General features: G+C 38.5%; 2 protein-coding genes across 6 annotated transcripts; both read right to left on the minus strand.

Annotated features, from left to right (window-relative positions):
• Positions 1 to 202: 202 nt before the first annotated feature.
• Positions 203 to 5,093, minus strand: LOC124296928 (protein singles bar). 5 transcript variants are annotated; one of them, XM_046747373.1, is made up of 6 exons: positions 3,751 to 4,221; positions 2,607 to 2,888; positions 1,597 to 1,772; positions 1,047 to 1,229; positions 822 to 962; positions 203 to 703 (listed from the first exon to the last, which is right to left on the minus strand). In XM_046747373.1, exons 3-6 carry the CDS (start codon positions 1,747 to 1,749, stop codon positions 626 to 628), a joined length of 555 nt encoding a protein of 184 aa, XP_046603329.1. In that variant the 5' UTR covers positions 1,750 to 1,772; positions 2,607 to 2,888; positions 3,751 to 4,221; the 3' UTR covers positions 203 to 625. The 5 variants fall into 5 exon arrangements, with proteins under 5 accessions (XP_046603329.1, XP_046603325.1, XP_046603326.1 ...); XM_046747369.1 differs by lacking the exons at positions 2,607 to 2,888; positions 3,751 to 4,221 and adding an exon at positions 4,692 to 5,093; XM_046747370.1 differs by lacking the exons at positions 2,607 to 2,888; positions 3,751 to 4,221 and adding an exon at positions 2,370 to 2,597.
• Positions 5,094 to 5,288: 195 nt separating this feature from the next.
• LOC124296929 (uncharacterized) lies at positions 5,289 to 10,093 on the minus strand. The gene is made up of 5 exons (XM_046747374.1): positions 9,939 to 10,093; positions 7,012 to 7,149; positions 6,340 to 6,528; positions 6,055 to 6,174; positions 5,289 to 5,934 (listed from the first exon to the last, which is right to left on the minus strand). Exons 2-5 carry the CDS (start codon positions 7,123 to 7,125, stop codon positions 5,860 to 5,862), a joined length of 498 nt encoding a protein of 165 aa, XP_046603330.1. The 5' UTR covers positions 7,126 to 7,149; positions 9,939 to 10,093; the 3' UTR covers positions 5,289 to 5,859.
• Positions 10,094 to 12,484: the final 2,391 nt, after the last annotated feature.

The raw sequence follows: 12,484 nt of genomic DNA on the forward strand, positions 1-12,484 counted from the left end.
AGGTAAAAAAGCGTCTACTCATATCTCTACGTACCTGTTTCGAAGAGGGTAAGTATCCGTAATGGTCTGTTTGAAAGTATAAGCAAAATGACGTGATACATTGATCTCAGAACCTGATTGATACATCCTGTTTGAACGGAAAACCCAAATCGAAGAGCTCGTACACGTCAACACCGAGTACGTACTTATTAAAACTCTTTATTGTTTGGTAAAATTATCAATACAAGGAGAAACGATGTTGGAATCATGCGATTTGATCGTGGTTTTCAATCATTGAAATCACCAGACTGACGTCACAAATTAACGTTCCACTGGTAGAGGAGGAAAAGGAATAAATATTATACATACTTCCTCCATGGATCAAACGTCGCAATGATTCTCATAACCTTGATAAATTGCATCCTTTAGGAATGATTAAGACGTAGTTATTTCTATAATACATTATATGTTAATTTCCTGATTTTCGAGTGCGGACTACTCGCCAAAGCTCAAAAGAATCTCATTCTTGTGACTAGATATAATACGAGAGCTCGATTACCGTTTACGTATTAATAATTTATGTCCAGGCATGATTTCACGTAAGTGTAATGGGAAAAATTTGTTACCGCTGAAATCAGGCTCCTCGCTACCAACTACCAGTGTAGTGTTTGTACGAATAGTAGGCATCCACACCGTGCAGGACGCCGACTACCCCGCAAAGCATCTGTAAGAGTAGTTAAATTTCAAATAAACGAGCGAAATAACCGCAGAAGTAAATTTTTATTTATTTTATTTAAAATTTTTTTCAATCGACTTCCGAATAAATTTACCGATAAACTTACGTAGGCGGCGCTCATTGCTGGATAGACGTCAAATCCAGGTGTGAGGAGATATTGTCCCCAGAGGAACATCTTGGTAGCAAATGCCAAGTACGAGGCTGAGCTCAAGTAGAGAAAGGATGCGAGGGCGTTAAACATCAGCTCCTGAAATATCGGACAAACTGACAAGTTATTAATCAGCCCTTATTTCGACGGGGACGTTTTGCGGAAAATTCATATTTCACTTACGAAGAGGGACGAGCGTATCAGTCTGTACGATTTTTCGGACACGATGTAACAGGCCAGAAGTACCGCCGAGTTTAGAAAGCAGGCGGAACAAGTCGTCAAGGCACTTTCGTACGCCGAACCAATTGTCGCACTGTACCTCAGGCCGTAATTAATCAACAAATATTGTATCAAGCTGCTGATCACCTGAAACAACAATATCTTTATACGGTTTCAGTAACGCCAAAGAATGCAACAAATTTCCGGACAGATCCTGGAATCGATATCCTATACAAACTCCCTGGCAGAAATTTCTTTAACTTTTTGAGAATACACTGTATAGTTTTCCTTGTCTTTTCTTGCAGCAATTTACCAAAATACGAGATCGGGAATCTCGGGAGGATTGACGATTTTTAACAAAAAATTCAATATTCATCGAGACGCGGGCCGCATAATTACAAAAATATGTAATGTGAAAAATCTGCAGGGCTTCACATTCATCGAAATCAGCGTATCGCGAAAAAATTCTACCATTCAAAGTGTGCAATTTTATGGTGTGTCAGATAAAACTTACCGCCTCGGCCACTTTCACCATGCCCGGTAAAGTCTTCAAGAATTCGATGTGTATGCATGTGCAGCATCGGCAAAAGCAACAAGCGACACCCCCGGCTCCGTGAGTTCCCGTCGACGCCATCCTGATCGTCGGTCCAGCTGCACCCCCGCCCATGGTTCACAGTTCCGTCCCGCAGTCTGTTAATTAAACAGCACGATGCTTAAACGTCGCATCCTGTTAATGTACATAAACATGCACTTGCGGATGCATGCGTGTGTATATAAGTTTGCGTTCGTCGTATCGTCATTATGCTCCACCTTATTATATTCTTATATTCTTATCAACTTACATTCTTTCTTTGAGTGCGCAATGTGCGTGTGTGCGAAAGTGCCGGCGGTAAGTCAAGGATTTCACACAAATGCAAGCGCAAACTGCGCAATATTCTCGGTGAATATTGTCGAACAGCGCTCTTGTGCTGCAGACTCTCGACTCAAAAGTCGGGACCGTTAACCCCTGGAGCAACAGTTTATTTCTGTCCGTAAATTGTTATCGCGACACTTTAAGTCACCAATGCTCTGCGATTCTTTCGAAAAAATTGCGTGTAGTTGCTAACAATAAGATTACTTGACTTATCAAACCGGGGTTTCTCTACATTCTATCCTATACGAAATCGATGACAAACGGAACAGCGGTTCTTACAACGGATATCGATCCACGTGCAACCGATCGATTTCAGAACCATCGGCATGAATCGGATAGTTTCTTATGGATTATAATCAAGCAGAGAACATTACCTATAGATTGTTTTACGCCACGGCAATGCAGCTGTACCTAAATTCCCTGCACGTGAGTTAGAAAGAAATATGAAGAGTCCGATTGGTACTTCCGGAAAGCACGAGTTCCCAGGAATCTGTTTATCGAGTGATACGATGAATTTGGAAATGGAAATTTGAATGGAACGACAGGAAGAGATCCCTCGGGACGAATGTTCACTGTTAAGAGTTCGCTACAGACTGTAGAAGATTCTGTACCCGCAATGCATGAACGGCGCCCCCCGCGTGGTACGAGACCTCAGAGGGTCGTTGTCTATTTTCGGCACGCGCCACAGGAAATTATGGCGGATCGACGATGCAGATGCCTATGGAGAAAAAGTGTCAACGGAATGTCGTCGGCACGTTGGTACGCGAAGGCTATTAATTGCCCACCGTTTTCATTTCGAATCGCACCACGAAGAGAGGGTGAAGTCTTCGCACGTGTCATATTGAATCGCATGTGGATGGATGAACTTTATTGTTTTTTCTCTTCCATCCGATCTGTAATTCACACGGTATATTATAAGAGTTATGCAAAATGAATACATTAAATTAAGCTGACATTGTAATATGTGTATATTTATTATAACATCGTTGTAGCGAAATTCGCTTGACATAGTTTGCCAGCTCGCATTTGGTAACGCGATGTACAATTTTTTAATATATTAAATGTTTGCACAGATTTAAAAATTTGATTCACAAATCTTCAGACTTATCGTTCAGCTCGTCACTGTCTGTGAATTTGGTTATTTCGGCTCGTGACAACTATCACTGTGAGTAATTGAAATAACTTTCTTAACAAAAGACTTTACTGTCTGATGTCCAATGGTATTCTGATTTCTGTCGATCGACATTTTTGGATGGATGAAAATAAAAGGTATTTTAGCAGAAATCAGCAGAAGGCAGCCCAAGACAATTCGCCTATTCGCCATTTTGAATTTTCAAATTTTGTTTTCAGATTCGTAGTCAGCGACCCAAGAAACCCCTCTATACCAAATTTTATCTCAATCCGTTTGGTGGATTTGATGGACCCCTGAAAGGGTTGAATACGGAAGTATATTATGTATAAAAGTATTCCATCAAAAATCCATAATGATCTGACCCTTTCTTCTAACTGTAAAAAAAAATTGTAACTAGTAAAATTCAAAAAATGACAAAGCGAACGCTGGCCCATTTTGGGTCTAGGCTTAAAAATTTTTATGTCTAATAATATCTGGAATTTTGAGATATTTTCGAATCGATCTGGAATGCCTCACATGCTTGCATGTTCTACATCTATTTATATCTCTAGTATGCACTCACAGGCTGAACCCATGTAAATACTAATAAGGCAAATTAAATTGAATTAAATTGAATTACTTACTTGCGTTAATCACTTAAAATGAACGACAAAAAAAAAAAGAACTTTCGTATTATCGAAGGCACCAGGTAGCCACGATTGTGGCGATGAATATAGCAATTAACTGCGGAAGCCGTGACAAGAAAAAAAAGTCCATTGAGGATGAAGACTAATATTACTGGACAGCGCTAAAATAAACCCTACATTTTTTAACGATTTTCGTGTTATGAGTTCTTTTCCTGGACCCCGTTACGAAAGAGCGACGCATGTCCGAAATTCAAACCCTTTCCGTGAATTAGTTTATTTCTTTAGTCTGCTCGGTCGGTAAAGGTAGGACTACTACATGGCCTTAATCGTGACTGATTCTAATTCGGATTTAACTGAAACGCAATTTTTATCCCAAGGGATGATAATATATACAATATAAATTTAAATCGACAAACAGTCTATTCTGAACATCTAACACCGAACGCTTATTTTGTTACTACTCGTTTCTTAGAAAGTAAAAAAATCAAAAAATCAGGAAGCGAATAAAAACTGTCGGTAGAATCAACGTACAAGCGGATCTAAATCTATATTTCGCGCGAACACTGTATGATGCGAACCAACGTTAGGATAATTGAACGTTAGGACAAGTCAAGTCGTGGTTCAGAGAATCGTGGTTCTACTGTAATTGGACCAAATGCCGCAACAATGTGCGACGAAGTGGTTAATAGGTGAATTTCAATTGGCCAGACTCAAACTATTGAGGCCTTAAGCCTTAAACGATTAAATAATTAATTGATTGATTGAGTTTTATATCTACGCCATAATATGACCATCGCGAAAACTAATGTATAAAGTTACATATGGAAGTACACACAGTGACGATGATTCGTCGACGGCTTCTTTTTCGGCCGATTCTATTACGTTCTCGGTTACGTTGCCGGTTTGAATTTTGTGTTGTTGGATTCTGTTATCCTTACGAAGACGAGTCTCTTTCACGGCCTTCAACCTCTCTGGAAGGTAGCAGGTAGTTATGGGGCCGGTCGCTCAATACCGGAATTCCTCAGGGCTCTGTTCTCGGTCCCTTTCCGACCGTTCTCTACGTTGAAGATAGATATATCACATTGCCTTGAGCCTGAAGTCTCCCGTCTGGCATTTGCGGATGATCTTGAAATTTGTGATCTTCAAAAACTGCCGATCACATTGTGACTTTGACCGCAAAGAATTACTTCAAAATCAATGTTACTAAACATTGACTTACCACTTATCACTGTTCTGTTAACCAATATCTGCTATATAATGCTGCATCGTCAGTTTTGTTACTATTCTTTAACATACAACAAAGTGTACATAAATAAATTCTATCTATTTATCCATCTCTTTCTCTCTATAGTACCAAGTAGCCAAGTGTTAATTGAATACGTATTAATTGCTCGATCAATAATAGAAGATTGAACAGGTGACGTAGTACAAAGATATATTTTATTTGCATGTTACCACTTTTTATTTGTACGATGATGGGAGAAAATTTTAGATCGTAGGAACGTTTAGAAAAATAAAAATATTACATATTCGTATGAACAATGGTAACGATGATACTTGTATACAAATGCGGTAACACGTGAGTATGGTACCTTTTTTTTCTGGGCAGGATTTCTTGACACTGGTTTCTCCCGATTATAGCTGTTAGTTGTAAACTATATAAGAGACAATATTGCAGCGACAAAGAGAAGTGGGAATAGTATTGTTAGACATCGACCATTACTACAGGGTTATTATAAAAGTAGAAAGCTTATCGTTATACTTTAAATATTGACAATAAATTTACCTTAAAAATATCTCAAAAATACACCGACAAAAATCTACTACATATATATTGATCTAAAAATTTTTAGCATTCTTTCCCGAACCGACACTTCAAGATCTATCTATGTATTACGCTTCTTAAGTTATACAATGCATATCTCAGCAATGATTAATTTTTCTTCTCTTTTTACGCATTTGTCATACGATGACAACGATGATAAAACAGTCTTCGCTTGCGCCTGATAGTCGCTGTTCTGCATCCCTCACAGCTTTGATAACGACTGTGTCTTAAGTGCGAACTGACGCTTCTTTAAGCGTCGAATCCCGTACGATCTTCGGCTTTTAAATACCTCTGTAGGATCTCAGAGCTAGTATAGTACTCATAAGGTATAGCGCCGCATTGACTAGTCCCATGATCTAAAAAAAAATAACTACTCGTTATTTTCAATACTTTCGATGTACTTTTCCGATAGAAATCTGTAAGTAGTACTTTGATTGGATATTGGAGTATTAATTGCTTAATTTAGGTAAACTCACCGATGCTGCCAAAATGGCATCATAATTATGAGGGCGATAACGGGTTTTGGTAATGTCTACGAGAAGGTTGAGAGATGCTGCAAGGAGCAATCCAAATCCGATCGAATGATAGATCACCTCCTGAATTTGTAAATTACAAAATTAATGCAAGTATGTAAAGTTTGATTGTACAGTAGAATGATCGATTTCCTTGATTATAATTTCAAGGAATAAGGACAGTAAACAAATTCCATTAATTCCAGCTGGAGATTTGATTCTATATGATCCTATCTTGGACAAACTTACGTAGATAGTTTTTGATATTATCGAGCCGGTTGACAAGGATGCGAGGCAAGATATCAGAAGAATGAAAGATGCGATCATGAAAGTCGTCGTCATGAGGAGGAAAAATATCCTGGGCGTTGATGCCAGCGCCTCGGCATAGTGAGTGTCGTGATCGTGTCCCATGATCCCAACGCAGACGATGCCCAGCGCCTGAAAGTGAGAGCGTGAACTTGAGGTGAGCTCATTTGCCGCGATGGCCTAAGAGTTTCTCAAAAACTTATGCCATCGCCATGTATGGCGGACCCAACCTCGATCCACCATTTTTGGGTGCTGAATCCATAGGATTAGCTTGTGTGTAACCATTGAAAGTGAATCAGCAAAAGGATGTCAGCTCTTTCAAAATCGTGTATGGTATTGTAATATTTCACACATGATCTATTTAGATCAGAAGAAGCTTTTGGTAAAGAAAACTTTTCACGTAACAGTCTGATTATGAGCCAACGACGCTTATTGCGGTTCCTTATCGAGAACCGCTTACTGAATGCAACAACCCACTTCCTTAGTAGTTGTTCCACGTTAGTAGGAAACCGACGATCATTATACATCACTCGCGAGGATGTTTTAAAACTTGTTACTTTGCGAAGTTATTCCGCGCTGTGAATAATTTCTTCGTTAATATGCCGGAGTACTTACAACTTCAAGAAATTTCAGTATTCCAGGAAAAGTTCTTAAGTAGCTAGTGTTTAGGATGATCGTCGAGCCACTGGTGGTGGTTGTGGTTGTTCGTATGGTGACGGAGTGAGACATGATATCGAGTTATCACAGGGAACCCTGAAATAAAATAAAAATGTTCAAACGATCGTCGGGTAGAAATCTCATGTTGAGACGACAAGCATAATATGCGGCGATTTTGTTTTTCATAAAAGCCGACGAATCTGAGCAGCATGTATGCCGATCCTTCCAGGTTCAAATACGCATAAATATTCCATAAGTACATATCTACGTTGCATAAGTAACGCAGTTATAATTCGCAGTACCTCTTGATGGGCAAAAGCACCGCGTTCAAATTTCGTAAACATTACGTATTTTAATTCTATACTCAGTTCTACTCTCGTCTCACGCATGCTAAAGATATTTTCACGAGTTCACTGATCCTCTGCAAAAAAAAAAAAGACCGATCAACGAGTAAGACGAATTCTTATGTCACAGAGGTTGGACTCCTCAAAGCAATGTGAAGCTGAAACTAGCAGCTAGAATTAGCAGCCAAACGTACTAAACTTTTTGAAAATAGAAAAATGCAGTTCAGTTTGATCCTCATAATTCTGTAAAATTATCAGGGTTTCAAGGTGTTTCACAAAATTTTGATTTTCGGAATTCATTACCTCGTTCGAATGAACATTAGAACGTTTGGCTGTTAATTCTGGCTGCTATCTTCAGCCTCATTAAAGCATTTAGAATTATGACCGTTTATGGTTTATCTGCTCCATTTCTCTGCTCGTTGCTTTCCAGCTAACTAAGCTTTCGCTCTTCTTCGGAGTCATTGCTCGATTCCCTTAATCCGTTACGCACACGCAGCAACCGCACGTATCCTCTCGTATTCTTTCACCCACTGTGTGAGACAATGACTCATGCGCCAGAAGTGGCACTGACGTAAACGCAAATTATTTTCGCCTCTTGATACAACGCGAATCTATTGATACGGTTGTGCATACTGCACCCGAAATAAAGTCTTGAAAAAAATATTGTGCAGCCAATTTTCGAACATTAAAATAGACGCGTTTTTATCATGATTGAATTTGAATAAAAAATTATCACCGAGAATCGTTTAGTGGCGTTGAGGCGAGAAAGGCATCGTTATGTCATCGTCAAGTGTAACAATGAACACGGGCTGCTTTGGCTGACTAATCGCTGTTCTTCTCCGAATCTCTCTGATGGAAAAAAGGATGAACCTCCGTTAAAATTTGATAACGAATTTATTAATTCACCGATGACATCAGTGTATCGTGTGTCGTTGATATTAGCTCAGTCAAGCTTGCTAAATGGCAGTATCTTACTTGTCGCGATACGGCCAACTGTGTCATTTGATTGTCGAATTTTACGAGAATCAAATTCACGATATGACTCCGAATATGTCCAAAGCTACTATGCGTCTTCGGCGGAATTGCACACTGAAACTTGAATCGGCAACGTCAGTTTATTTGGACGAAAACGAACATCCGGACGGGTATCGATACCTCCCATAGCAGGAGTGTACAATTCGAATATTAAATCTCTTCTTATTCTGGCCTCTGCTATCGTTGCGTCCATGGGCCTTATGGAAATCGGGACGAGGTCGGACTTCCGAGGTGCGACCTACTTCGGCTGTTGCTTCTGAGCGTCCTCCTTCAAACCGAAATAGAGTTGACTCCATTTCGGTATAGATAGAACTTGTTATTCTAATACTTTGCAATAGTTAGAAACAGTTAATATTGCAAAATTTTATCGAACGTCTTACGCCGAACGGCAACGCGCCTATGTTTGTACTATAAATTTGCAATTTACCTACACGATTGACGCCGTTATTATAGTACTATCCAGTGGCAATGATGTGAGAATATGGGATGCATCTGTGATCAGTCTGTCATCATCGATCCAGTTTAGGGCTTGGACAGTTTACCAGTTTTAATTGTCATTAAATGTAAACAACTCAGTAAAGATATAAAGTTCTAAGTACAGATCCTAATTAGCGGAACGGTAGTGACAAGTGAACAATGCAGACGGTAATATAAACAACGAGATTCGGTGGTTTGATTAATCATGCATGGAGGAAGAACCGGAAGCTAACTTCAACCACTTGGATGATGTCCTGGGAGAAATTTTCACCCGGAAAACTTTACGATACTTGATATTAATGACGAAATGAGTGATCGGGATGAGTTTGGTTAACTTCAGAATTAGCGTTTCCTTGTATTTGTGATAATTAAGATAAACGACTCGACCGACCGTGGCAAGAGAAAAATTCGTATGTATCTGATCTAGAATTCTCATGACGAATGAATTTGATTGATACCCGACAGTCAAAGTGAAATTTTGGCAGCCTGTAACTGTCCAAGAAGATCAGCTGTAACGATAACTTGAATGAAATTTCTTCACTGGACTTGTACAAATATGAATACACTCAGCCAACTGAGCGAAATAAGGAAAATCAGACTGAGGATGGCATTTGAATTTATCGATACTGAAGGTGCAGTATTATTTAATCCTAACAAAAAGCAAGGAACGCAGTGACAGTTATACCGTGTATTTGTAGCAGCAGTAAACGCAATATCGATTCGCGGGAAAATTCAAACGCGCACACAAATTATTAATTTCACCTACGGAGAATTCACTTTTACAACGCATTATATGTCGGATGCTTTATCATTCCCCTTTGCGCGATACCTTTAACATATAACGGTCTTAACGCGTCCGGTCTACCGGCTTCTGATTATACTGCGTCAATGTTGTAATTATACATACCCCTTAAACGAGGATATAAGAGACTCGTACCGCAGTAAAAACAATCGTCGATAAGTCGGAATTGCGAAAAGAAAAGTAGATGCACCGCAGTAGGATTGATAAACGTTTTCGAAGTAACTAACCTGAGACAGGTGACTGGAAATCGGAGTTATGTTACGTTCTCAACGTCTCGCGAATGACTGAAATCGACGCCTAACGTCCCCGCCAAGCCCGGTAACGTCACACATGACGTCACGCATTCGAAACAGTCGAGTAAATGCAGCTAGCAGCAGGTATGTATTCGATCGGTCTTTCTTTACGCAGCCAACGGGCACGCCTGTCATGCGTAGTAAGCTGAATCCGACGATTCGATAATCCGTCATCGAGTATTGAACGGGTGTTTACAGAGGCTCCAACATGCTTACGACGTTTCGTCATGTATTAAAAATACTTCTCCATTTTTGTTTTGAGATTTATTTATTTATCCGTGCAGTGAAAACTATTTTATCGGCAAACCAGAGCGTAGAAGACTCGTTGCGCCTGACATCCGATAATTTCGTGCACGTAGATATGCTGAGTTGCATTCTATTAGGCGCTCAGCGTGGTATCGGCGATTGGGTTGCCTCTCATCAGGCGTTTTTGATTCTCTCATCTCGAAATTATATCGGCTCTGCCGACTCAGTGGTAAATTTATCTACAAGTCGAAAAAATTGCAACAAATACCAATACTCTAGAATTGATAGTATCTGCAAGATATTTGCGAAAACTCGTTATTCGTATGTGTAACTGGAACGATTAAATTTTATTCGACATCCGTATAATAGCTCAAGGGTAAATAAAATTAAAACATTAAGGATTGAAGAGAAAAAATCAACAAAAAACTTCAAACAGATATACGTAATTATACATACATACATAATAATCAGTAGCGATACGGTACTATATAAGTATCGTATTCTAACAATTAACAATGCCGTAAAACATTTCTATCTTATAATAGATTATATGATTTGTTGAAGGTAAATGCATTTTTCAACGTATCCGTGTCAGGTACCTCCTATACAATAGTAGAACGGGCGTGAATCGTCGTGTCAAAATGACTTATTGTTTCAGTTGCAAATATGTTGTGATGGTTCATTGTCATTGGATTGTAAACAACGAGTTACAGGTTTCATTGCTGTCCTACAATTCGCTGCATTCATGTAAGAAGGTGTTACAAATTAAGATCAGTATCCATACGTTCAACCAATCTTCGGATGATGCTTAATTGGTCGTTAATTAAATCCATTAGCTAATTTTACGCGGACGCAGTAATTATAAGTACACTGATCCGTCATTACACGTTGTATGTTATCAACTACCGTTCAAAAGACAAAACAAATTTTCATTAATCAGCCAATGTGGATTTGCAAAAGGATGTAAACCAATACATATGTAGTATATAGTGTATGGTTGAGCACATACGCGTCATTACGATATAATATATAAATAATATGCATGTATATATGTATATATAATGTATATAAATCTATATGTATAAATATATAAGTATAAAATTTACATTTTTCATTTCATCGATTGTATAGATTCTATGCATTTTTCTATTGATTGATATATATATATATGTGTGTGTATGTGTGCGCGCGCGCGCGCGCGCGCGTGTGTGTGTGTGTGTGTGTGTGTGTATTCAGTATTTTTCTTACGCATATATTTCTATCATTAGTATTGAAATTAATATTATATGCCTGTGTAAAGTGAGGATAATATTTTTTGTTAAGTTGTGTTTTTCTTGTAGCAATAATGCTTACGCATTTAATGTCAGTGTTGCAGAAAACATGAAGGCTTGCTCAAAAATTATTTCATATTTTTACCCAATTACCGGACACAAGCGAACGATAAATCGATTAGTTGTGGATATCATACTTTGCCTGAGTAAACGTGGTCTAAGGCCGTAGAAAGAAATCAGTATAAGAACTGAGAAAATGCACTGTTTTTATGTTTACTGAACACACGATTCTACATCAAGGTAAGCAATAAATTAAGCGCACTTGGTACCGTGAGTATTACGCTAATTTCGAGGGATCTGCTAGATCGATTACATGCAAAATTTCAGAGTGCCGAAAGGTCAAGCAAAGTGTGCCGGTACTTGAATGAATATGAATATATCATCTCGTGTATTATAAAATCAAGTGATATGAATAAAAATGAACCTCTAATTTCACACTTTTCTAAGGCGATCTTACGTTGTATTGCGAAATAGGTATAGTTAGTTGTGAATTTGTGATAATAGGTATATATTATGTATAATGTGATGGTGTATAACATCGTTTGTTTCGCTTGAAATTTCAAAGTGCTGGATGAATTTATAGAGAATAAATATAAATATTTCATGCGGTAAACAAAAATTCAAATGGTAGGTAACTTCGATTTATGGAAAACAATAAAGTTCAAAAAGAAACCGGAATCCTGCGTTGCGGATCTTGATCTCTTTCGGGATAAGCAAAAATTCGCTATCCAATCCAGATTACAACCTTCGTACATTATATATATATATCCTATATGTATGCTCAATGAAAAATGACCGCGTTGAAAATAGGCAGTCGAAAGTTTTTGAGAGCCGTGAATAATCGGAAAAGAACTGCACTTACATTATACATCGAGGGGTCATTCACTCGAAAAAAATTTACGC

The sequence above is a fragment of the Neodiprion virginianus genome, chromosome 2 (assembly GCF_021901495.1).
Source record: "Neodiprion virginianus isolate iyNeoVirg1 chromosome 2, iyNeoVirg1.1, whole genome shotgun sequence".
Lineage (NCBI taxonomy): Eukaryota > Metazoa > Arthropoda > Insecta > Hymenoptera > Diprionidae > Neodiprion > Neodiprion virginianus.